The sequence below is a fragment of the Ixodes scapularis genome, unplaced genomic scaffold (genome assembly GCF_016920785.2).
Source record: "Ixodes scapularis isolate PalLabHiFi unplaced genomic scaffold, ASM1692078v2 PGA_scaffold7__128_contigs__length_106722199, whole genome shotgun sequence".
NCBI classification, from domain to species: Eukaryota; Metazoa; Arthropoda; class Arachnida; order Ixodida; family Ixodidae; genus Ixodes; species Ixodes scapularis.
Genome location: NW_024609882.1, coordinates 10851315 through 10877852, shown reverse-complemented (window position 1 = coordinate 10877852; position 26538 = coordinate 10851315). Strand labels below are relative to the sequence as shown.

The following is a 26538-nucleotide window of genomic DNA, read 5'->3' as shown; positions in this document are numbered from 1 at the left end:
CCGGTCCTCATACCCCTCACGCCCCTCACGCACTCATGGCCCTCATACCCCTCACCGCCCTCACGGCCCTCACGGCCCTCACGACCCTCACGGCCCTCACGGCCCTCACCGCCCTCACAGCCCTCACGGCCTTCACCGCCCTCACAGCCCTCATGGCCCTCACTCACCCTCACACTCATGAATTTTCCTGGTTCAGAAACTCACTCACCCTCACCTCGCCTGTGAAGATGAGGGTGAGTGAGGGTGAGTGAGGGCCCTCATGAGTGAGGTTTGCCGAGGTATGCTACACAATGTTAGGATAAGCAACGCCAAAAGTGACGCTGTCCAAGAACCATTTCATCTCTTCCCTTTATGTTTAGAGTATTTCTTTTATTCTGGGCATTTCTACAGTCACTGACAATGTGAGAACGTCAGGAAGGAGCTTCAGCTGTCCCACCTTCAGTACCTGCCTCCTACCTTCAGCAGCGCTTCGGCGTCCCGTGCTCTTCGAACGCGGGCGGGACCGAAGCACGGCGGAAGGCACGGAGCGTTTGCAGGGGGTCGGTCGGTCGGGCGTTCGAAAGGCTCGCCCTGCAGTTATCATTTTGTCAATGACTACTGGCGACGTGAGCGATCGAAAGCGTCGCAGTGATCGGCCTGCCATGATTGGCTGAATGCTGACTATGACGTCAGTAAAGGATTTCCCACCGACGGGATTAAGGGTAATATAAGAGCTTCAATTTTGACGCTGTTGAACGTTTTTTTATTTCAGAGCGCAATGATTTCATGCTTTTACCATGCCCATTGCAAACACCACCAACTTGCTGGTCTCAAGGTAATGACGTCAGGGGAGGCAGTCATAGGAGGGCGCCATCAAAACATCCCGCCGCCAATTAGAGGCGAGATGCTGCGGTGGCGCCCTCGTATGGTTCCCTTTCGTGACGTCATTAGCTCGCGAACAGCAAGTTCGATGGTGTTTGTAATAAGCATGGCGGAAGCTTGAAATCATTGAACTCTGAAACCAACACTGCCAACACCGTCAGAATTGAAGTTTATACATTTCTCTTATTTCCGTCGATGAGAAATCCTTTGCTGACGTCATAGTCAGCATTCGGCCGATCCTGGAAGGCCGACCGCAGCGACGCTTTCGGTCGCTTACGTCACCAATTGGCGACGTGAGCGATCAAAAGCGTCGCTGTGGTCGTCCTGCCACGATTGGCCGAATGCTGACTATGACGTCAGCAAAGGATGTCTCATCGACGGAAATAAGAGGAATGTAAGAACTTCAATTTTGACGGTGTTGACCATGTTGCTTTGAGATCGATATGATTTCAGGCTTCCAGAATTCTGATTACAAACACCACCAAACTTGTTGTTCACAAGGTAATGACGTCACGAAAGGTAACCGAACGAGGGCGCCACCGAAACATCTCGCCGCTAATAGACGATTGCAAGCGGGGCATCTGGCCAGCGCCATGTCTCTGCTTGTGCGGGCAAGAGCGTGCAATTACAAGCTTCCCAAAGCTACGTTCACGCACACGCTGCACATGCTTGCATGCATGAAGTACCAGCGAGGAGCCATGCTTGCATTTGATTATGGCCCGTTTCACCTTCTGTTGTACCGCAGCGAAGGCTAGAAGCGCGAGCTCATAGCGTTGGCAGCTGCCCTTGGTGCACGAGAGCTTGTGCCGCCGAGATGTGCCCCAGAGCAAGGAGCTCGCGCTTACAGCATTTCCTGCGGTACAACATAAGATGAAATAGAGTCTATAAACCGCCAAGCTTATTTTTTTTTTTTGTAGCGTAAAACGCCGAATTGATGGATGCGTTTTGATGAAATTGCAGTGAGTGAAACTTGGTTAAAAAACAATGAAACCATTGTTATGCACGGCCACTATTTATCATCTTTTCCACTTGATACACACAGGAAAGCTGGGGCCCTAAGCTGGACGCTTGGCCGAAAGGACGGCGAGAAATCTGGCGGCCCCGATTGGCCAACGCCACACTTGCCCTTGGCGCCGGCCAATCATAGCCGCCGAATTTCTCGCCGACTTTTCCGCCAAGTGTCCAGATTAGGGCCCCTGGAGGCGTCTCGTTTTTTGCAAAAGAAAATATTGTTTTCCAGGTTTTATCGCCTGCCACTATGAGTGATGATGTCACCGAAGCACTTTTTATAAAGCTTGATTGTGGCGTAATAGTCGGTGTAGTCTAGCGACCTCCAAGCTTGTTAGTAAACTAGGGTTGTGCGAATATTCGAAATTTTGAATAGTAGTTGCAAATAATACACTATTCGATATTCGCTTCGAAACGAACTGCACTATTCGCGTTTTTCGAAGTGTTGATTACGGCGGGTTGACAACGTTGAGTGCGCTTCTTACCAAGCACCATTGCGCTGCGGAGAAGCAAAACCGGTGAAAGTGAGCTTTGCGGGTGTTGCTTCTCCGCATTGCATCTGTGCTCGGTAAGAAGCGCACTTAACGGGGTAACCCGCCGCGATAAACAATATCTTAATAGACTACTTCCATAAAGCCCTACATGCAACACGGCGCGCGTTGCACTCTGGGAACTAGTTGGCCAGCCAGGGAGGAGGGTGGCACGGTTTCGGTTTCGATCGACGCGTCGACAAGAGATTATACACAGAGCGTGGGCTATTAACGGCCATTATCTCATGTTTTCTGGTCCCGAGAGCGTCATTTGTGGTCTCTAAACTAACCTAAATGACCAGACCTCGAAGCTTAGACAAGCCCGAGACGTATAGCTTGTCTTAACTCATGCTTGTTGTATTTTTGTACTTGAGCCTTTCTGTTAGCGTTCCAATCGAGGTATGTGGACGAGCCAGTGCTGGGATTCTCGACGCTGCGAAGCTCGGGGAGCTTGCTTGTGTACGAATCAACAAGCTGTAGCAACCAATAAGTATGCATGCATCGAGCTTGGGCCTTTACTTTAGTGTTGCTGATCAGAAAGTTTGTTTGTTGCGTGCGTCCATAGATGAAATATCACTTTTTGCAATTACTGTTTTTCTTAATACGCCTGAGTACGCGAGGTAAAACTCAGAGGCGCCATTGAAAAGCTCAGTTTTAACACACTTCTTAACTCTTATCTGTACTGACCTGCAGCACTGCACGAAGTGAGGTCCCCACCCGCTTGGCATTCCTCTAATGTTCAACATGGCGTGTGCGCATAAAGTTATCCTGCAATCATATAGGCACATTCGCACATACAGACCATTTTTAGAAGGCAAAAGTCGAGCACTTTTGTGAAGAATGTCGCACCGTTCGCCGGGAGTGCGCCGGACGGGCATGAACCTCTATGCGGTGCGCCAAACGAACGAAATTATTCAAAGCGCGTTTGAAAGTTGCTAATGGCCATAATATTTGTTATGTGTTTGCTTTCTTCCTGCCTGAGTACGTCGAGATAATTTCAGACACACCGTTCAGGCACAGATCTTGGGCGTAAGTAAAAGCTCGTCCAAAAAGGCTTAGCGAGGAGTAGGGGACGCTTGTTAGGGCCTCCGTCGTAGCTCGCCGATCTCAGCGTTTGCGAAAACTTAATCTTCTATCAGCATAAAATTTGAGTGGGAGATATATGATGACACGAGGAAGACATCATAGTAACTTTTGTGCAGTAGAGAGGTCGAATTTATTGCGTTTCCTTAAAAGTTCATGCGTCAACGCTGGGCTCAACTTTGATACTCCTGTGAGAATGCGGCTTGCTTTTTGCCCAATGAAGTAACAAGAAGCGGACGTTTGGCAATCAAAATAGGTGAAAGGCTCCAGATGGACAAATTTCAGTTGTTCACTGGTACTAGACGGGATTATTGAAATTGAACTGAAAGATGCACTCGTGGGGTGAGGTGACTAAGCCACGTCTTACTACGGTTGCATACGCACTCATAATATCCGGTGTTTCGGGAACCAAGAAAAGTGCCCCGGTCTTCGTTTTGTATCGCTCGAGAATGAGTGTATTGTACGTTCATGAAAAGTCAGATAATCGAAAACGCAAGCAGCGCCTTCGGTCGCGGCGTGATAGCATGAGATGAAGCTGCTCAGTCGAAACCGAAACTGAGCGGCCAACTAGTTCCGAGAGTGCACTGCGTGGTAGTTCGCCGCGATGGGGCGCGTCGGTTTTGGAAGAAGTCCATTGCGTGCTCGGAAGAAAAGCATACATTCTAAGCGAAATGGTGCACCCGCGCCGACTGCATTTGAAAATAAATGGAAACTTTGTGAATCTGTATATTTATATTGTAGTAAAAGTTTCAAAATTAAACTTTTATGGAAGAGTATACTATGTTAGGCAGAGATGCTTTTACAACCTGTATTCATCATGCGCGACTCATTCTTTTTTAACTTGGAATTAAAGAAATAATATTTTATATATCAAGATTTGTAAATTCACTTAATTGGTATGTCAAATCCGTTGTTTACTTGCGATCCCAAGACAGCAGACTTTCTGAGATCACAGTTCATAAATATAGATAGATTAAGCTTAGCTTGTGAATGAAAAAGTGGAATAACCTTTACAGGTTTAGCTGGGTTTTCGTCTAAGCATTATTCAATGGTAGTGAAAGGCGTGGAAAAACTATTCGATATTCGAATCGAAAATATTCGGCCAAAATCACTATTCGCTTCGAATTCGCTTCGAACTCAAAATTCCCTATTCGCACAAGACTATAGTAAACTTCTTTCTTGTAAAATTGGAGTAAGTATTTACGGCATTGTCTAATGGACAGAATGACCGCGTTGTAGTTGTTGGAGACTTTAATACTGATCTGGCTAGTGATATGCATAATAGCTCTATGCTGCTTTTAGTATCATTCAACTTACGCAACTTCATTACTGAACCTACTCGCATTACTAACACCTCCAGTACATTAATTGATCATGCTCTTTGCAATACTGATACGGATGTCTATGCTGGTGTTTACCCAAGGTTGATAGCTGACCACTTGTCCCTTGTTTTACAAAAAAGAGATTCATAAAAAAAAAAAAAAATCTTGTCGTCCTGAACAAAACACTAAAATAGATTATGCGCAGCTTTGCAAGGTATTAGAACGACTAGGTATATACTCCACTTATCATGAAAACGTTTACATTGAATACTCAAACTTAATTACTAGTCTCAAAAGCGCGATAACGTTGAGTGCTGAAAAAAAAAGTCTAAAGAATACAATGTACCGGTCTGCCCTTGGATGACGAACTAAATTGTAGGGGTACTAAAGGAAAAAGATAAATGGTATCATAAATAGACACAATACAAAAAATAATAATTACTATTTAAGCCAATTTAAACAATTCAGAAACAAATAAATTTTTAATGTTGAGAGAAAAGAAAGAAAGAATGTTACTCAACTAAAATGATTAGGCAAGTGGATGGAAATACTACAATAATTTGGGACGTAGTCAACGATGCTATTGGCCTTTGTGCAAATGAGCATGTATTACCTGACTTAATCGAACAGAAGACGGTAGAGATGTTTATTGATTATTTTACTAATATAGGGCTTCTCCTAGCAGCTCAGTTGTCGTACATTCCTCATCCTCAGCATTCATTGACACCGATTACAAATAACTTTGTAAGGCAAGAAATTGAAATTAATGAAATAATATCAGTAGTTGGGAACCTTAGAATACGTAGAGCCGCAGGACTGGATAAAATTCCTATTAAATTATTAAACAATAATATTGATATTTTAAGTATTTATCTCTTACACCTGTTTAGTCACACGTTAGAGAGTGGAATATATCCCAACGAGCTGAAGATAGCTAAAGTAGTACCTATTTTTAAAGATAGAGATTCTTCTGCACCGTCCAGCTATAAACAATTTCAGTTTTAAGTATATTCAACACAGTTTAAAAAAAAATATGCAAACGCATAAAGGACTTCGTAACTAAATACTCAATGTTTTGCCACAATCAGCACGGATATAGACCAGATAGATTCAGCTGTTTCTGTCCTAACTCAACGTCTCAACACAGCTCTCCATAAAATTGCCGTTGTATATTTAGATATAAAAAACATTTGACACAGTTACTCACCGTATCTTGCTTTATAAACTCTATCAGTATGGCTTTCGGGGGAAAACGTCGGAGCTTTTTAATAGCTGTTTCTCTAACCAGAAACAGTGCGCAGTAATAAATGATTTTATCTCTATCTCCCAAACGGTGTTAACTGGTGTATCACAGGCTCAGTTCTTGGGCCCATTATTTTTTCACTTTACGTTAATGATTTTGCGTCGTTTTTAAAATACTCGGAAGCATTACGCCAATGATACGGAAGTGATGTTTGTTGGGGATAGAATAGGCGAATTGCAGGATAAAATCAATGAGGAATTGACCTGGGTACCGACATAGTTCACGAGTAATCAACTTACAATTAACCTAAATAAATCTAAGTCTACAGTGTTTCCCTCCAAGAAAAATTCGATTAATTACGACGAGATGGTTATACAATTGAATAATACGGAATTACAACATGTTACCTGTCATAAATATTTAGCCGTTCTGTTTGATTCTAATATGCACTGGACATATTAGAATTAGACATATTAGAAGCACATATGTTAAAAAATTGCATGCGGTTGTTATACATTAATAATGGCGCGGGAATGTTTTAATTTATTCATTTTGTGCATACTCTATTTTGAATTCGTGCACAGTCAGCTGGTTTATTGTATTGAATCCAGAGGGTAATACTTACGCGACATACTTGGATCCGGTAACTCGCTTGCAAAAACGGGAGAGGCGATTAATAAGATTTTTAAGAACAACTAACCCTAGTAGATCTTTTTTCCAATCACTAAACGTGTTGCCATTTAGTTGTATTTACAAATTAAAAATAGCTTAAACAGTTGGTAAAATCATCGAGTCTAATGAACCCCTTTCTTTGAACTCATTTCGACTTCCCAGAAGACAGACAAGGGCTGCAGGGAGTTATAAGCTTAATTTACCGCCATGCCACAATGCACATGAACGAATGCTGATTTAATTTTATGGCGCTCTAGTTTGGAGTGAAATACCTTTTAATATAAAGTTGGAAAAAAACTTCCTGCCCCCCTTAAAAAGTTTATTTCATGATTATGAAATGTAGTTACGCTAATTACTTTCTAGAACGTGATTTTTTTTTTTGCGCGCGATGCTTGAGTTTATTGTATTCTGCCGCTTTTTTAACCTATATTACGATTAAACCCCGGACTAGCCTTAACGGTTATGGGTCCAAACAGTTGTTGTGTATTTTGAAAACAAATTCGGAACTAAAGTAATGCATGAGTGAATGAATGAATGCACGGGAGACGGTCTTTGCTTTTTTTCTGGAGCCCCTCCCGACGATGCAATCGAGCGTACGTCGTGGTCCAAATATACAAGAACGAACCGTTCGGCATGAATGGCTGAGTATAAAACACACGGTGAAACAGACCATCATCCACATTCCCTTTTTTTGTTTCGTTTGCCCCAAAGGCCTCGTTGTCTCGTTCACGTTTGAAACGCGTCCGTCAAAAGATTTTTCGAGACATTTTTGTCCCCGAAATAGCAATGTCGGAGTTCTGCTCCGTGGTAAAAGGAAACGAAACGAAACAATACAAAACAAAACAGAACTAAATTCAAAACAAAGCAAACAACAAGAAAGCCAGCTCGTCGCGCCGCCTTGCTTTCCGAGCGTCTCGTCTGCTCCGCAGCATGGGAGCATTCATAGGTATTAAGTTCGACTGCTTCGGCGAACTTTCGACCTTTTAGCGAAGTTCGACAAAGTTAAACTTGTGGACAGTGTTTCCCGCTTTCTACACAAAACAAATTTTAAGTTTTAAAAGACAAACGCTTTAGAAAGTAGTTTATGCTATATTTTTATAGAATGATTACTGATGTTTTCTCGTTGTAAGAACGAACATGTTGAGTTAGTTTCCTAGCGTAATACAATGAAACAATACACCGAAATAACTATAGCACGTTTCCACCACCAGGTGGCCCCAGCTTGTTTTAAATTTTCACGCAGGAGTGCTAGAGTCGAACTTTGTTTCCCAAGTTCCAGAATGTCGAATCTGGTTCGCAGTCGTGCCTGGGCAGGTTCGCGACATTCCTCTCCCTAAACCGTCTTGGTTGGAGCAGCTAGGTATTGAGGCAGCGTTTGTCGTTCTCCCGTGAGGGGGCGTCTTCATTTATCAGTTGGGGCTCGAACCCCGCCGCTCTCTTGGTGTCTCAGCACACATTGTGCCCCGTGAGACGAATAGCTGAGAGGAGCCGTATCAGGAACGATTGCGGGCCTGCTGCCATCCCACGGTGAGACGAATGCTGTTGTCTTTTTCTCCCCAAACCCGGCGTATATATAGCTAGAACAGCAATGCTCGTTGCTCGTGTTTTCGTGTTCGCCACGGAATGGGGGATGCGGCCCGGGTTATTCGATTGCCCCGTGGGCACAAGGAGTTACGAGGGTTCCTATATTCCGCTCACCCCCTAAGCTGAAAGTGCGGTGGTTGCGACGCACTTATCTGACCAACCAACCGCCTCCCTTCCATCACCTGACCTCGCTCTGTGTGCGTGCTCAAGGGCGGAAGCGTAATCACGTGGTAAAGGATGGACGCATGCCTAGTTCAACGAGCCACGTAGCTTCCACCCCACTGTCAACTCACGGGTGCAGGCTGCTCGCCCTGGGACTGTGCAGTGTTTGCGCGTCGGTGAATTCGCCGTATGATCCGTTTGCTACGATTCTTTCTCGAGCCTGTGTTTGCTCGATCAGTTTTTTTTTTTTTACTCGTATGGCGTCTGCGCCGCGAACGAATATTAGAATGGGACAGCAGACGGTCTCACTTTGACTTCTGGCGTGGAAGATGCGCGAAGGGTTCGACGGTGACTTCTGATACCGACCGCTAGTACGGGCGAACGAAGGAAGCTTTCATTTATTCTATCCCGGGGCTGTTTACGCTCATCGTGAAAGGGGTTCGATGTACGTTGGCATTTACTCAACGGGTTGCTGCCCCTTTTCGCAGTCGTCGCGATCGCGAAATTTCGAAAGACCACTGCCAAGTGGAAAGCAAGGCCTGCGCATGACGTCATTATTAGTGGCTCTGGTTGGTGGATCCCATGTCCGCTCCAAGCGGGGAAACACGCACTCGACGAGAGCAGGGGACGAGAATCATCGAAACGCGGCAGACGCGTCTGTCTTGGCGTCCCAGTGTGCTGGCGGCGCTCTGTTGTAAGACGCTGCGAGACGCGCTGGCAGTAATACTACGGTAGCTGGAAGGCGTCTCCGACTGGTGTGTTTAGCGTCCTATTCCGCCCGCGCATCCAAAGTGGTCCCGAACTGCCAAGAAATGACGTCACAGAAGGCGGAGTTTCTTGCGGTCGGATGTCGCGATCCTGGCGGTTGGTCGTACAAATGCTGGCGAGTAGCACAACCAAACGCGAGTGTCTCTGCCGTCGCGGCGTCCCAACTCCTGGCTGACGAAGCTTCCGTGGCATGTCAAGCTGGAGAGCGACCTGCAGGAGAACAGGCGTCTGCCACAATCACCACCGCTGCTGTAACACCGCCAGGTTCGCGGTCGGCGATAGCATGAAACTTGTATGACATCATCAGGCGGACAGCGCAACAGCCGGAGGAGTGTTCCATGGCACCATAGTGATACTGACGCGCGCTATGAGGAGCGCAAATTCGTCTGCTTCTTTTGCGGGGGGTTGCGGCGACGACAAAACGCCGAGCTCTGATAGGCTCTGATAGAATGGATGATGGGTAGCTTGCTTCAAGGTCTACCCACTATCCTTTAATCAGAGTCAGCCAGTCCTCGCTGTTCTCACGTCACCGCAACCCCCCGACACAGAAGCAGACAAACTTGCGCTCTGCATAGGGGCGCTGCGTGCATTCACTATTTAGAACACTGTACTTCATAGTCATACACATGCGCGCTTTGGCTTGAGTGAAGACATCTCAGCCATTCTTCCGCCCAATCGTTTATGCAGTTTGAAGTGCGCGCAATCGGGTGTCACTCAGCTCGAGTGCGTAGCTTTGACTAATTCATACGCGCCATTTGACCGCCCAAGTTATGCACCGAGCGTCACGCGCTGGCACATTCAGGGCAACAATGAATGCCTTCACCCTGAGACAGACAGACATGTAGGCACCCTATCACTATTGACGATGTTTCGGGGGGATAGGCGCAGGCCTTGTTTTTTTTGGTGGTATTAGTGTAACGCTCCAAATTACACAAAATGTCTCGCTCGATTTTTATTGCCATGTTGAAATGTCAACAAAATGTGTTGTGAGAAAACCTGTAGCCCCTTCCCCCTCCCCCTCCCCCCCTAAAAAAAGTGCTGAAACCAATTTTGGACATATCCCTGGAACAAAGCAACCTAGTTGCCAGAACTGTGCACGAACGGTCATGAGGAATTGTCGAAGCTCAATGCACGGGCATGTTGCCCTGAACGATGCTTGCACTGCACGAGCGGCGTGTGCTTGGCAGCACTCAAGAACCCTAGTAAACAAAGTACTGCCCCTCGCAGAACTTTGCAAGTTTTCCTTTCATGCGATGAATTGAGATATATGTAGGTGGTACCATATAATAGGTTTAAGTAATTTTATCAAGATGTACACGTTTCAAACGCCAGAGACGTCGCTTCTTCCCATGAAAACCAAACCTTGTACGAACTACTTCGCGCAGTGATAAAATAATGCGCCAAACTTTCTGTTTCCTTGATGTGTCAACGAGTACATTAACCTATGCCGCACTCGCACCTAAACTAAAATTGGAGTTTAGCTTTAACAACGTGCCACCTAAGGATGTTGACGCAGGTTCGCACCACCAGTTTTGACTGCGATGGATGCATGTGAAACGGAGTACAGTTGCCGCGTATAACGCCACCCCCCTTATACAAAGTCAGACATAAGCGGAAGTACGGGGTCTAGGGTCTCGCCTCGAGCTTAGAAACCGTGAAACAATTAGACAGTCGTTACGCTTAAGCTAACGACGCGCACAGGAGTTGACAGTGACACAAGAAGTAGCGGCATAGTAATGGAGCTCAGTAGAGAAGGCTCAGTCGCTCAAAAATGTGAAACTCTTCCTCAGTTCCCAAAAAGACATTGAACAAAAAAGAAAAAAAGAAACATATAGGCGTGTTCGGAGGGAGGTTAGCGGTGTGTTCTCCACTTTGCAATGGCGACTTCCACCTCCCTCCAGTGACGAATGCCGGCACGCAAAAAAGACCCCCCCCCCCCTTCCCCCCCCCCCCCCCCCCCCCCCCCGCCTCTTCCTCCCAGACTATGGCTGAAAACTCTCTAAACTGATTTCCGAGTTGCCGATGTGTGCTGCGGTGCTAGCCCTACCCCTGGCCCTGCACCTTTTCGCCGCCGCCGAGTTTGAGAAGTTCCCCACGCTTTCATGCCCACCTCCCTGATTTTACCCTTTTTTTCTTTTTTTTCAGCCGCGCTCTTCGTCGTAGTTTGGGGAGCGTGACTCGCGTGTCGGAGCCGACTTCGAGCGGGTCTTCTTTCCCTGTACGAGCGCGAGGGGACGACGAGGGCGAGCTGGTGTTTCGGGCCTCTTTGATGTTTCGATGGAAAGCTCCAACTCTGGCGCGTGGAGCCTCGCTTGATCATAGCCTTCTATATATAGGGTGATCATAATCTAGAGCAGGGGTGGCCAAGCTGCGGCTCTTCGCGGGTTAAAGTGCGGTTCGCGGCTCCCCCCCCTCCCCCCCCCCCCCCCCCCTCCGCCTCCCACCCGGTACACGAGCACTTCTCCAAAAAGATAAATGAAACCCGTTTTAAATCGAAAGACTGGTTGAGGTTTGGTAATTTTGTGCTACTGCTACTGTACTGCTACCTTACTTACAGCTGGACTGCTTTTGATTTGCATAGATTGAAAGTAGTTCGAGTTTCGTCTATTGCTCTAGACAAAAGTTTCCCCCCCCCCCTCTCCCCCCCCCCCCCCCCCCCCCCTGGCTCTTGGAAGTTTCGTGGTTTTGTTTGCGGCTCTTAGGCTGGGTCAGCCTGGCCACCCCTGATCTAGAGCATTGAAAGCGGGACAGGGGGTGCCGGGGGGGGGGGGGGGGGGCAGGAACGGGGAGTGGGGCAGAAAGAAAAAGCAAGCTCTGCTACTATTCAGTTCGTTGTGCGAATGCACATTTGTCCCCAAGTTTCGTCGTTTCGTTGAGTACAGAGGCATCTTTCTCCTTTATTTTTAAGCTAAACCGTAGTATGCAATATATAGCAATAGAGAAAAGTGACCCGAATAACGTTTGTGCTAACAAGACATATTGACACATGGAAGCCTGGAAAGAGCCTTAAATTTATCCTTCAAAAGTTTTCAGGAGCAAAAAAAAAAAAAAAAAGGAATATAAAGATGCAGCCACGCTGCACGCCTTTCGCCGGTACCCGGTTAGTTGCCGCCACCGAACGTGCTTCTTTCTTCAATGAGAACATTTTCGACAGAAATCTGTCTGGTTGGGGAAAGATTAGGTTTAAAGAGAATAGCTCCCACCAAAATAAAAGAAAACGGTTCAGCCCGACGTTTAAAAACCCGCTTGGTTTCTTCATCAGGGGTGACTAAATCGCGAAGAGCAGCAGAAGTTTTCACCTTTTTAGTTGTTTTCGAGTCGACATTTTTTTTTTTTTATATAAACATATGGTTTCTTGTTTTTTGCCGTCGTCAGATGGCGCAATCCACGGACATACGCCGTCGGCGAAGCACCCAGTGGCCTTTTTACGTTTTCCGGTGTGTGTTGGATATGCCGAGACTCGAGGAAAAGCCTTCTTCGGATTTGTGGCTCAGTTTCAATCCCTTGCGCGTTCGCGAAGTCGATTGGATGGTCGTGCACATCGCAGTGTTCCACGACGGCGCTGCGCTCGGGGTCCAACTTGCGCACGTCGTTCTTATGCTGTGTGATTCGCTGAGAAAAGTTTTTCATCTTGCCGTATAAGTAGCGGGGCGCGTTACACATGGGATCTCGTACACCACTTCCTGTGCTCTTGTTTTTTTGGGAGGCTATCTTTAAGTCACGCCATGAATCGTCCCAGTGTAAACACAGGCTTGTGGGACACTCGGATTCCTTCTTTCCGTAGCACACGTGCCAGAGCTTCGCTGGTCCCGCTTACACAGGGGACGCTGATACGCGCAATGGGCCTCCTGCGCTGAAGCTTTGAAGAAACTGTGGCGCCCTCGTTTTGAGTAGTACAAGCTCACCTGGTTGGGACTCTCACTATTGTGGCGCCATTGCCGTGATTTATTTGCTTTTGTGTAGTGCAGAAGAACGAAAAAAACAACTTTGGACGTCCGAAATCGGCTACATTCGACGCCGCAAGACAATTGAAAGTTCCGGATTCATGCCACCACCGCTAGGGTACGCGTCTCGTGTCTCTAAGTGGTGACGTTAGAACATCTTGCGTCCTGACGTTTTTGTTTTTTCTACCCCTTTATGTTTTTTTGGGAAGCGTGATAGGGCGTTTCTTGGTTCACGCTCTTATCTTCCTAGCTTTGGCCTGTGCTTCGACGATTTTTCGTTGTTTTCTACTTCTCTCGTTATCGTGGACCCCGCTAGAGCAGGCACGCTTCTATATGTGGGGCAGTTTGAGTGGCTCAAGTTTTTACTATCCAAAACAAGTCCTAACGAGTCATTTTTCGCAGCGCCTCCTGGGCAACGCAGGATGCCTACAGGCCGAGGCTGCGTGTGTTGTGATGGTTTTTTGTTTTGGCATGTGCGACCGCTGCGACGAGCGACGCGCTCAACAAAGCTGTTGCTGTAGCCAAAGTTCTTCAGATCAGCAATGATGGTCTGCTTTTCTTTTGTTCTGTCCGTCTCTGATGAGCAGATAGTCATTGCTCTGGATAGAAGTGTGGAGACCACTGACGTTTTGTGACTCTTTGGACGGTTCGAGTCAAACTGAAAGTAGTGACCGGCGTGCGTTGGTTTTCTATAGACAGCGAACTTCAGTTCTCTCCCTTGCTTTTTCACCAATGCACCGAGGAACGATAAGGTGTTATCCTTTTCGCATTCAAGGGTGAAATGAATGGCAGGTTCAATGGAATTGAAGCGGGCCAAGAAATGGTTAACTTCAGGGCCCGTTTGCTCGAAGGCGCAAACCGCGGCTAAAGTTAGCCGCAGTACCTAGGGGAGGGATTTTAAAATCACATGACTGGCTCGGTAGGGATGCGGGGAAACATGGTGGTGCCCCCGGTGAGTGAGCGCCGCTCGCTTTGGAACTAATATGTCGTTGTAGCCGCAATATCGGTCGCGCTAGTCAGCAATGAATGGTGCAGGAGGCTTTCGCGTTGCCGTACCTCACTTAAATCGCAAAGCATGAGCAATGACTTTGCCGCATACAAACAGATGATGATGCCCAAAAGGCGGTCGCAGATCATGGAAAAATCAGTGGCTTATACCGAGCGGTGTAGCGCGAGTAGACTGCCCTAGTACCTTGCTCAACATGTTGAAATGACCCAACCACCTCCCCTAACCTCCCCCCCCCCCCTTCTTTCCCACTTCGGCCTCGAGCCATCCTTGTCATTAAAGGTCTTCAATCAATCAATCACCCTTGAAAGCCAGTTATATTTGCTGCATCCGGTAGGTGACACGCGCTACCACCCCCATAATAAAACAAGGATAGAGTAAACTGTCGCCTATGTCGAATGAAGTGCAATGTCGAATCGAGTACGACGACAATAGCTGCGTTCGATTTACTTACACCTCCTGCACCGGTGCAGAAGTGTGTTTAGGGCGGTGTACTTCCCGTCGTATCTAAAAACACACACCGAAAGTAGACTGCCCTATACTTTTCTGCACTGGTACAGGAGGTGTAAGTAAATCGAACGCAGCTAATGGTGACAACGACTACGACAACGCCAGTAACGCAGCAAATACTATGCGAAGCAGGCGCTACTACAGCCGACACAATAGTGGCGCGCTCTTGTGCCATCGACATGGAGTGCGGCAGCCGTGAGCGCTCGATGAGCTCACTACCCCTCCCCTAGCCGTTCAGACACTTTCGACTACTTAACACGGAGTGCCTTGGAACATCTTAAAATTTCTTTACACGAAGCTATCGCTCATCCAGCCCTCGTCAAAATTGACTAGGTACTTGTACGTACCTAGCAATGAATGACGGTTCACATTTTGCCGCGGTTAACGTTAATCGGCTTAGAGCAAACGGACCTAGAGGGCAGATCTGTGTTGGTTCAACTTAATCTCGAACCCAGATGTGCCAATAGAAAGCCTTGTACATAGATGGAATTTTCTTTAGGCATATAAGAAGGGCCATAATTGAAATACAATATGAAGAATGGGTCGAGATCATGGCTCATACTTTGCCATTTAAATGATGTAAGGCAAAGCGAAACCCTCGTGCACCATTCATTGCTCGCAAACGTGCCCGATAGTGCAGCCACTACGACATATTTGCTCCAAGGCGAGCGACGTTCGCTGGGAGATGTACCGCCATGTTTCTCCGCCGTTCCTGCTCTGCCGGTCACGTGACCTAAAATTCTGCCTTGTAGGGAAATGCAGCTAACTTTCTGCAGCGGTTAAAGGTAACTCGCTTCGGACAAATAGGCCAATGGTACACAGTTAATAACCATGCAGACATTGGAACATCAATTGAAGCTTTTCCCCATATATAATATTTTCCGCCGGAGCTGACTCTGGTTTTAGATTTGTTGCAAAACGTGCCGCATCCTATGCGGCACCGAAATAAATAAATAAATATGTGAATTGATTCCATATAAAACCGGCTGTAGCAGGTAACGGAGGCGAGTTTGAAGGCGACGGAGGCCACGCTGCATCCGAGTCGGCGAGCACAGGCGCTCAACAGCGCTCCCGATTTTCTCGCTTTCTTACGTGCTATAGCACGTAAGAAAGCGGCGTCTAAGAAAGTGGCGTTTTCCGGTTTGGTTTCTTCACTTTCTCCACTTTTCTTTCGCGGCGTCTATAGACGCCGCGGAAGCAAAGAGGAGCATTCAAATGTTTCCATAGTTCGTTGCGCCTTTGTCCGCGGCCTTTTGGGGTTTTCTCAAGTGGACCCACAGCATGCGCGCGTCGATCTACTTGGGAGTGAAACGCATGTACACTAGTGTTGCGTAGCTTTTCTAGTATCCACAAGTTGCTAGCCCAGTCGAACTGTCAGTAGATTTTGCACGTAGGCGCCCTTTCACACGGAGACAATGGTGCAGGCTAGGGTCAGACACATTAACATCGGGGAAGAACTCCAGCCTGCAGGTCACCCTCTCGCGGACGAACAAAAAACCAGAGGAGTGGGAATGGTGGCGGAAGCGGTGGCAGGGACTGTTGGCCCTGGTGCTGCTATCACCGCATGACTCTGACCGGTGTATTTGTGCGTCATGCAGTTTTAACAGAAAAATCGATTGCGTTAAAATAGGAATTGTGGTGTTCCGCTTCGCAACTTTTAAAAATCGCCATGCTCATTTTCTTAACGCAAGTCAACATCACCGTTGCCTGTGATATGCTCATGCGCTGAAAGGTTCGTATTTGCAGTCAAATAGATTAGTTTTACCACACTGACCAGCATAAACGAGCAGGTACACGGGAAATTCCGAATAATTTATTCCCGCCTCTTCCCATGGCCAACTTTCTGAGACGCGCTGTTTTAGTTCCCGATTCTCACGACACGTGGCGTATCAACCTTGAGCAATCTAGAGTTTCTCTATAGGCTTCCTACGGGAGCCAGAGTTGCGCGTTCATCTGCGTAGCGCCGTCTTTCCCTGCACGGCATCTTAATCCCACTCCTCACGTGACTGGCTTCGACGAATAGCGGCGCCGCGCTCAAAAGCAGGGAAACGTACGGCGGGGCGCGTGCAACGTCTACTTTCCTGCACGGCACTTGATCCTGCTCCTCACGTGATCGGATCTCGGCGAATAAGGGCGCGGCAGCACGTGGAAAACAGACGCGCAACTCTGGCTCCCGTAGCGAGCCTATACAGGAACGCTAGAGCAACCTAAAGCTTCTCTATCCTGGGAAAAGTGGCGCCATTCATTGTCGTGGAAAAGTTCGAAGCACGTGCCGCGCGCCACTTCTGGGAAGGCAATGGCGTCTGAAAGCAAGCTCAGTGCTGCTAGAGTGTACTAGAAGGACCGAGTGGTGCGACCGGAGTGCTATTTAGGTACCTCCGCATGTGGAAAAAACCGGCTAACCCAAGCCACTTCGCTCGTAACACCCTCTCGGGCACTACGAGCGAAGTGGTTCGGATTAGCCGGTTTTTATGAAAAACGCGTTGCCTTCCAACGCCAAGATCGTTCCACAAGCGGCGGCGCCAAAAAAACGCTTCGGTCGTCTCACTCAGTCCTTTCTAGTACACTCTACGAAGGTGGCGCTGCGATCGAAGTGGCTTGGGTCCACCTAGAGCCACTAAATAAGCTGCGCTTAGAGTATCGGCACTCCGTTCCCCGACATTGTTGTGGGCGCCGCCATTTTGGCTCGTATGCAGAACAGACGCAACGGCCGATCGTCATGATTCAAAAGTGCGACTTCCTCAGCATTAGATTCGGTGTTAGGAAGGTCATGTAATACTGCTTTGCTCAGTCGCGAACGGTTTAATCATTTGTGGAGGGCGGAAAAGCATTTCCTGTGATTTCAGATAAAGCTTCAGATAACTGGCAACCATGATTTTAAGCCACAATATGGCCAAGTGTCGTTACTCTGAAGCGTAGCTTATTTAGTGGCACTAGGTCCACCTGATCGCTTTCCACATCTTGAGGTGTAACTGACAGCATGAACGGAGCCTGTAGCTCCGTCGCACTCGTTACTTCTAGTACACTCTAGTGCTGCGCTGTGCCGCCATGATCTTCCCAAGGGCTGCACGTTACACGTGCCTCGTGCATTGATGCCCCTTGCGCTACTTTTAAAACGTGAAGGGGCTTTAGAGCAACCTTGGCAGATTTTCACCAGTGTGACTGTACTGCTTAGGTAACTTCATCCAATCACCATGCGTAAACCGTGCATGAAAGTGGAGCGAACTAATATATATCGTGCGGTGCCCTTCGGTGTGGTAGAAGCGTCGGAGCCACATTGCCATGAACATATATAGGCGACGTGCGTAAGACAATTGTTTTTATTGCCCTTTGCTAAGCTTTGCAGTTCTACCACCTTCAACCGATGTCCTACTATCCGATTGAAAGGATCATATCGCAATATTATTATTATTATTATTATGACACATTAGTATGTGTCATGCAATGTTTTTCAAAATCTCCATGCCAACAGCCATTTCTGCGGTTATCGCCCAAGAGACCATAAATGAGGCCGTAACTTAATTCTTGAGTAACTTAATTGCTTGAGCGGTGACATCTCAGCTATTTTTCCGCTCAATCGTTTTTTTTACGCATTTTGAAGCGCGCGCAATCTGGTGTCACTCAGCTTGGGCGCGTAGCTTTCGCTAATGCAGAGACGCCATTTTACCGTCCAAGTCACGCGCCGAGCGCGCCAGATCGTCACGCGCTGGCACATTCAAGGCAAATATGGATGTCTTCATCCTCCGACAGACAGACATGTAGGCACCCTAGAGCAAGATAAACGGAGAATTCGAAGCGCGCGACCGGCTATCTGAACCTCCTCTCCTGTGCACCTCTCCGGCCTCCCACCCTTTACACCGTTTGCGTCTGGCCGAATACTTTACCAGGGGGAATACATTCCACTCCGCTCATTTGCATTAGACAGAACGACTACAGCGCCGAAAGGGAGGTCCGCACCGAGTCTTCTTTTGTTTTTTCTTTTTTGTCAAATAAGCTATCATCATCATCAGTCGCAGACATATCACGACTACGCGCTAGGCTACGCCGGCGGTCGGCGCGCAAGTGCAAGCAAGTGTCTCGAAATGTGAAACAACGTCAAATGTGTTGCGTGGTGTTTTCGTTACATACTTTTTCGAAACGATGCACACGATATGCCCCGAGTTTCAGCAAACATCAGTTTAGTATAGGCTTCTGAATGCTGCTTCTAGAAACAAAAAATTTCCCCAATTATGTGTATTTTATCGCTTTGCGTTCAAGAGACACTTATTTTCTGTGGCTGCGTTTACATGGATGCGACCGTTGCGCATCGAATCGAGATTTGACTATTTTGATTGGTACCAGATAGGGGGAAGAGGAAGGAGTAGGAAGACAGGCTGCGTGCGATTGGTTCCTGCTCGATTCGATGCGCTACGATCGCATCCATGCAAACGTAGCCTGTATTGCGTATGTTATTTCAGTGATGTGCGCTGCTACTATGGTGTAGTTCTTGAATTTGTATCCACTAAACGAGGAAACACTATTGTTCTTTCTTTTAAGGCGCTACCGGCTGTTGGTCAGCAAAGCATTTTGTCTTTAGTCCTTAGTTTTTAGTGTTTACTTATTTGGCTATGGAGAGCCGCGGCACCGCGGAAAGGCAGCAGCCCGTACCATGGAGGCCCGCGGTGCCGCGTCTAGTGAACATGATAATGTGATGAGTATATACATGCATGATGACGACGACATGGATTGCTGGTATTGGGGAGGATAGCAGTCCGATTTGCAGAAGTCCATATTTTGTGGAGGTTGGTTGGGCGGGTCAGCAGCGAGCCATGGGGATTTGGCGCGCCGTTCGATCGGTGCATGAAGGAGCCCCAGAAACATGATGGCGCTGTTTCTCACTGGGGTCCACTGGGGTCGAAGCACCAGGCTCCAAGGAGGTAGCCTAGTCAAAGTAAAAGCTGCCGCTTCCGAGGAACCAGGGCTCAAGCGGGTTTCACATGCAGCGATTTTGTCCCTAGAGCGGCACGATTTCTGCCGTCGCGACGCTCTGGCCAGCCGCAGCGGGTGAGCGGCACGCTTCCATCAGGTTGGAAGTGTTTCGCCGCGGCAGGGGGGCAGCTTCGACGCTGGACACTCACAGCGCGGTGCGAAATCACGTGGGAGGAGGAGAAATATTTCGGGAAAGCTGGAGCATAGGACGCTGGCGTTTTCACGTTCTTGAAGCAGACGACAAGCCGAGAAAGTACGCAAGCGACTGGTTGGCGGTTTCTTGTTTTCAGCGGGTTGAGCTTCTCTGTATCAGCAGTCGCGTCGGAACTGTTCAGGAAATTTTGGAGGATTGCTGTCCTCTTCCTCGGAATTTTTTTTTCTCAATGATTTACGCGGCTCTTCTCTACTTTCCTCACCCGAGTACATACTGTAGTGAGCGCAAGAGACGCTAGGTAGAAGCGGCTTATACAAGCGCCATTGAGAAACACAAAACAACAACAAGGAGAGGAAGAAAGAGAACTGTGCGACATTGACCTGTCTTTTCCAACGCAGATCGTCACTCCAAGTAAGGCACATACCGACTACTCCAACGCCGTCCAGGAGGTTCGGGTCGGCCGTATCAGTTGGAGTCACTGATCTCTGGTTGGAGTCTTTACACCCGAGGAAGGCGCTGCCCGTGACGCTGCCGAGAATGATCCGAGGGTCCATCCTTCGCGACAACGAAGTTAAAAAAATAATCAACATAAACAAATATGACGAAGGTTTATTTAGTGTTTTAAACGCTTTGTTTTGTTTTGTTAAGGTGAAATTAAATGGAAAACTGAAAACTAAGGCACTAAAATTGTCGTTAAAAGCCGCTGTAATCGACTGTGCGCATCTGCTTGCTGCAAGCAACATTGGCCATCGCAACGGCAGAAAACGCTCATGCGAAATGAAACCTCGCGATCCGTGCCGCCACGCCACTAGCGGCAGCGATTTCGGCCGCGGAATCGCTGCATGTGAAACACGCTCCAGATTGAGGCACCACCGTCGCCCGGTGTGTCATCCTCTCAACGTCGTCGTCGTTGCATTCTTTATTTATACGCGTATATATGTATATATAAAATAAGATAGACAAAAAGACAAACAATCGAACGGCCAACGGCGCGCCGTTTTAGTTATATTTCTAGTTATACACGCCTGAAAGAATTTTGTTCAGTTTGTGTTTGTAACCGAGCTAAAACTTTACGTACACAGGCAAGTGCAAAGCAAAATATATACAATGCAAGTGTTTCTGATCCTACATAACAGTTGCTTACATTTAAAATCCTGGGCACAAACTTTGATTGTAAACATCTAATTATTATATAGTCATATAATAACCGCCACATTCTTAGTCAATATGCTGTCACAAACGCATCGTACAAATCTTTTTTTTCGATAAGACTGTGTAAAGGTAGCTTGGCCGCAAGCTTCTCGGTACACGGCGGAGTGCTAACTTCACAGCGGCAAAAAGCGGGCCGAATTTGAAAGCCTCGAGGAATAAAAAGTATTAATTAAAATACCGAAACTTTAATTGCGGTGCGTGCTATGAGTCGGCAGTTATTATATTCCTCGAGAACTTTACGATTCTTCATTTCAGTGAGAAGAAATTTAAAATTTTGTTAAAGTGGCTCATAGGACCCAATGCAACAATATTATATTGGGCCCAGGAATAAAAAGTGTACAATCCCGAGGTTAAAGCAGGTATTAAATATGAGTGTATAAGTGCTCTCTATATATATCCCGGGAACCTTAAGGATTTCTGCATTATTTTGGCTGAAATTATCATTTTACTGCGTTTTGCTGAGAATAGCCAAGAGAGGGCGCAACGAGACCGTGTCCAGTAGGGTGCCTACATGTCTGTCTGTCTCAGGGTGAAGACATCCATTGTTGCACTGAATGTGCCAGCGCGTGACGCTCTCGCGCACTCGGTGCGTGACTTGGGCGGTGAAATGGCGTCTATGCATTAGCCAAAGCTGCGGGCTCGAGCTGAGTAACACCGTATTGCGCGCACTTCAAAATGCATAAAAAAACGATTGGGAGTGAAAATGGCTGAGATGTCACCACTCAAGCAAAAGCGCGCGTGAGTATGCAGGCACTCTAGTGTCCAGCAGAGCCGTTCTGTATAGGCTCCCTACGGGAGCCAGAGTTGCGCGTTCATCCCCGTAGCGCGTCTTTCCTGCACGGCATCTTGATCCCGCTCTTCACGTGACTGAATTCGGAGAATAGCGGCGCAGCGCGTTCGAGGCGCGCGGCGCGCTAAATCACCGACTGGGACCACTACCGGGCACTGATCGCCGAGGGGGCGGCGGCCGGATTGCCCTTCACCTCCCAGCTTATCGAGGACGCCGTGCGAGCAGCGACGAGGACCGTCCAGGTGCCCAGCACCCGCCCCAACCCCGACCTCCTGTGGCTCAAACTCCGCGCCCGCAGAAGGCAGGCCCAGCGCCGCTCATGGCGAACCAGCCACCCTGAAGACATCCTAGCGTACAAGCGTCTCGACGCGGACTTCAGGCGCCATGGGCGACGACTAGCCAGGAGACAGTGGCGTCTCCTGTGCGCCTCCTTCGGGGCCCCAGGAGGGGGAAAACGTGCGTGGAAAATGGTGCGGACGTTGGGCGGCCTCCCGGTCCCGCGCAGCCCCGTGCTCTGCTTGGCAGCACACCTACATCTGTCCCCGACCGAGATGGCGAATTTCCTGGCGGACTCGCTCTTCACGGCCCCCACCCCCCCTCCCCCGGGCACGCCACCTCCCATGTGGTGGATGTTTGAGGCCCCGACGGCCCCCGCCATGCGGGCCCCCGACGCGGACTTCAAACTGCACGAGCTGCGGCACGCGCTGCAGTCCGCCCCGCGCCGACGCACAGCACCAGGCCCCGATGGGATCACCGCCCAAGCCCTCCGGAACCTGGACGAGGGGACCCTGCCACAACTCCTGGCCTTCTTCAACAACATCTGGCGAACGGCCAGGCTCCCCAGCGAGTGGAGGGAGGCTGTGGCAGTCCCCATCCCCAAGCAAGGCAAGGACCCCAACAACCCAAGCTCATACAGGCCCATCTCTCTGACGTCATGCCTCGGAAAGACAATGGAGAGAATGGTCCTGCGCCGCCTCAACTACCACCTCGAGGCGGCAGGGGCCTTGCCTGAATGCTTCTCGGGGTTCCGGACCAAGCGCTGCACGGCGGACTCCATCGGGGACCTCGTCAGCTCGCTCGAAGAGGCCAAGGCGAGGGGACACTCCGCGGCACTGGTCCTACTCGACATACGCCAGGCCTTTGATGCGCTGCCACACGCTCCGATCATTGACGCCCTGCGGAGGCTCGGGGTCACCGGGCGGCCGCTGGGATTCGTCCAGGCGTTCCTCGGCGGCCGCACGGTGACCGTCAAGGTGGGCAAGGACAAGAGCTCACCGCGGCACCTCACGCGCGGAGTCCCGCAGGGCAGCGTGATCAGCCCACTCCTCTTCTCGGCCGGGATGTCATCTGTCCCGGCGGCAGCCCGTACGGGGGGCACGGCGCGATACCCCGTCAACGTCGCTGTCTACGCGGACGACGTCGCATTGTGGGTGACCGGACAGGGCGGCCGAGAAAGATGGAGGGCTGTGGCCGAGCTTCAAAGGGCGCTGGACAACGTCATCTATCATCTCAGGCAGCTCGGACTCACTGTGTCGGGCGGAAAAACTCGGGCGCTCATCTACGCCCCGCGTCCGGCCTCATTCCGACCGACACTGCTCATCGAGGGGCCACCGATCATCCACGAGCAGACGGTCACATACCTGGGCCTTGTCCTGGACAGGAGGCTGACGTGGGGGGCGGCGGTGGCGAGCGTAGTCCAAAGAATGCGGCGCCGCATGAACACCCTGCGGTCGCTCGCCGGCAGCACTTGGGGGGCATCCCAGAACATGATGCTCCAACTACATCAGGGACTGGTGCTGTCGGTGGCGCTCTACGCGCTGCCGCTGCTCAGCCTCAACACCTCACAGGCAGCAAACCTCGAGACAGTCCACCGGATCGCACTTAGGATCTGCCTCGGCATATCCAGGTCGGCGGCGTCCATCCCGACGTACACGGAAGCTGGAGCCAACACCGTCAGCAACCATCTCCAAAAGCGCGCACTTGGGCACCTCATCCGCATTTCCACCTGCGAGTCCGCGGCACCGCTGCTGGCACGCATCGCGGAGAGGCCCGAGTCGCACTTGGGGCAGCTTCTGTGCGTTTTGGGGGACGTCGCAGGCCCTGCACCGGCGATCACTCCCCTCCCACCATTGCACTCCGACCCCCATCCACTGACTGTCCACCTCCGAGTCGACGGGATGGGCCCTCGACGGAGGACGGCCGACGTCGTGGCCAAACAGCTGACGGAGGACCACATCGAGCGGCACCACCCCGGCTGGGCAAGGGTGTACACCGACGGCTCCGTGCGGCCCAGCGACGGCTCGTCGACGGCGGCTGTCTTTGTGGAGAGGGCAGACCTGGGCGTGGGCGAACGGTTCGCCTTCCACGCCACCAGCACCACCACGGAGCTGGCGGCGATCCTTCTGGCGCTGCGCCTGATCCACTACAAGAGCCGACGCCCGGACAGCTGGCTGCTGCTCTCCGACTCCCAGGCGGCCCTGTCTCAGCTGTACGGGCTCGAGGGGGCATGCCCCCTCGCTCGGGAGATCGCTGGTGAGGCTCTGCTTCTCGGCGGCCTCGGCCACCGCTTGGCGTTCCAGTGGGTCCCGAGCCACTGCGGGATTCCTGGCAACGAGCGCGCGGACGCCCTGGCGGACCGGGTCCATGACGCCGCCGAGTTCCGGACGTCGGACGTGGGCCCCTTCGCCGACGCCAAGCTTCTTATCGCACGGGAGGCCGCCGCAAACCACCCGGACGAGCGGTACGCGGCCGGGGACCGACCGGCGAAGCCCCCTCGGGGCACGGGCCGTCCAGCCGCCGCAGTCGTCCACAGGATCCGGACGGGGTGCGCCCTGACGCCGGCACGGATGCATCTCCTGCGCAACGAGGCCGACCCGGAATGCCCGACCTGCGGAGAATGGTCGGATCTCGACCACCACCTCCTGAGCTGCCCGGCACACGCTGACGCCCGGGCGGCCATGACAACATCCCTCGCCGCACTGGGGCTGCCCTGCAACACCACAGAACAAATACTGAGACCCAGGGGCGACCGGCGCGGCAAAGACCGCGCGCTCAGGGCCCTACTGACCTTTCTGGAAGAAACCGGGCTCCTGTGGTCCCTCTGAACTTCCTCCTGGCGCCCGCCGACTGCGGAGCGGGGCCCTGACGGCTGTGCTCAGTCGTGCCCTGGACGCTCGCTTTGGCGCGCACCTGCCGCGTGCTCGACGAACGCGCCCGAACTCCGGCGCGGGTGGACTAGAGTGGGACCTCCCACCACACGACGTGGTCGCCCCGGACGATTGCTTGATCGCCGGACACCGCGCCGTGCCAGCCTCCAGCGCTGGACCCCCAACTCCCCCCGCCCCCCCCCATCCCCGGCCACCCGGTATTCGATGCAACTAAATTAATCCCCCTCGCGCGTACTCCGACATGCCCGCCCCCCCCTCCCCTTCTACAAATCTATTTCTATATCCCCCCTCCACCCCCCACCTTTCTCCCCACACCTCCCTCCCCCCGAGAGCCAGTGACCAAGCGCCCGGTGCGCAACCACTATTGGCCCTCTCCTCCCCCCCCCACCATCTTTCACAACGCTTAGAAGAAGAAGAAAAGCAGTCGAACGTACGCCGGGCCGCCTGCACTGTCTACTTTGCTGCAAGGCACTTGATCCGGCTCCTCACGTGATTGAATCTGGGCGAATAGTGGCGCGACGGCACGTGAAAAACAGACGCGCAACTCTGGCTCCCGTAGGGAGCCTATACAGGAACTCTAGTGTCCAGGAATGCTGGGGATGGCCGTCTTGGAACTACCGCCTCGCCATCTACAAAATGAGTCAAAGATCGATGGCTGTTTCAAGAGGCGTCATAAATCGATTTATAAACGTATCGAGCTAAGAGTTTTCGCAGAGGTGGTGGAAAAACGTGAATTAAGGGTATACAAATTTCACCGAACAAACTTACCTGTGCAGAAAGTTAGAAATGAAACACTTGAAATCCCCTAGCTACGGCGGCCGTGTGCTAACCATATATAGGCGCCAGAATGGCGCAACAGTCGATAGATGTCGACAGCGGCCTCCGCATTGACACGGGGGTTGTTGGCAGTGAAGGCACCGCGAGTACCGCATTTTTCAGCGTCAGCTTCGGTGATGACACCGCTGTGGCCGGTGGCTTATTTTGGAGGTTTGCCTCCTCGTTGAGGCGCGCCTCGCTCAGCGTAGAATTGTTGGGGAGCCCGGAGGTCGCCTCCAAAACTCCGCCTGAGAACGACGGTGGGTTTCTTTCGTCCTCTGACACTCCTTGTAACGGAGAACGACCTTCACTCGCTTGCTGGGAGCTAAGCGCAAAAAGCCAGATAACTTACACCTGAAAACACCACCAACGAAAGTTGCAGACAAGACGTGAAACGCAGTGCCAACCATAGAGTGCAAAGCAGACGACGTCAAGTAACCGAAAATCATTGTTGAAAAAAAACAAAAAAACAAATGAGACAGCAACTCTGTTTTTTTATCTTAATTGTTTGATATTTTATTGAGTGAGTAAAATAATCATGCACGGACAATTCATGCAGAAAAGAGCGTGTCGCTTCTGGCTCCGAAACGTCGTCTGCTATTGCCGAGCTCGAGGTCTGTAGTTACAAAGAAGAAAGTCGCCTGAGACAGTGTCTGAAGACTGTCCTTGTATTAGCAATGCAATCGCCGGCATAAGAGCACGCCACCAAAACATCTCGTCGTCAATATCCCCGGTGGA

The 26538-nt window shown here is 50.2% G+C and overlaps 1 protein-coding gene and 1 pseudogene across 1 annotated transcript; both read left to right on the top strand.

Annotated features, from left to right (window-relative positions):
• Nucleotides 1–1799: 1799 nt before the first annotated feature.
• Nucleotides 1800–5176, top strand: LOC115313591 (annotated as a pseudogene).
• Nucleotides 5177–23157: 17981 nt separating this feature from the next.
• On the top strand, nt 23158–25024 carry LOC120848741. The gene has a single exon (XM_040220759.1). It carries the CDS (start codon nt 23158–23160, stop codon nt 24919–24921), a length of 1764 nt encoding a protein of 587 aa, XP_040076693.1. The 3' UTR covers nt 24922–25024.
• Nucleotides 25025–26538: the final 1514 nt, after the last annotated feature.

What these genes read in the sequence shown, in the direction of transcription:
- LOC120848741 (XM_040220759.1), top strand. Translation starts at nt 23,158, where the DNA reads ATGTCATCTGTCCCGGCGGCAGCCCGTACGGGGGGCACGGCGCGATAC.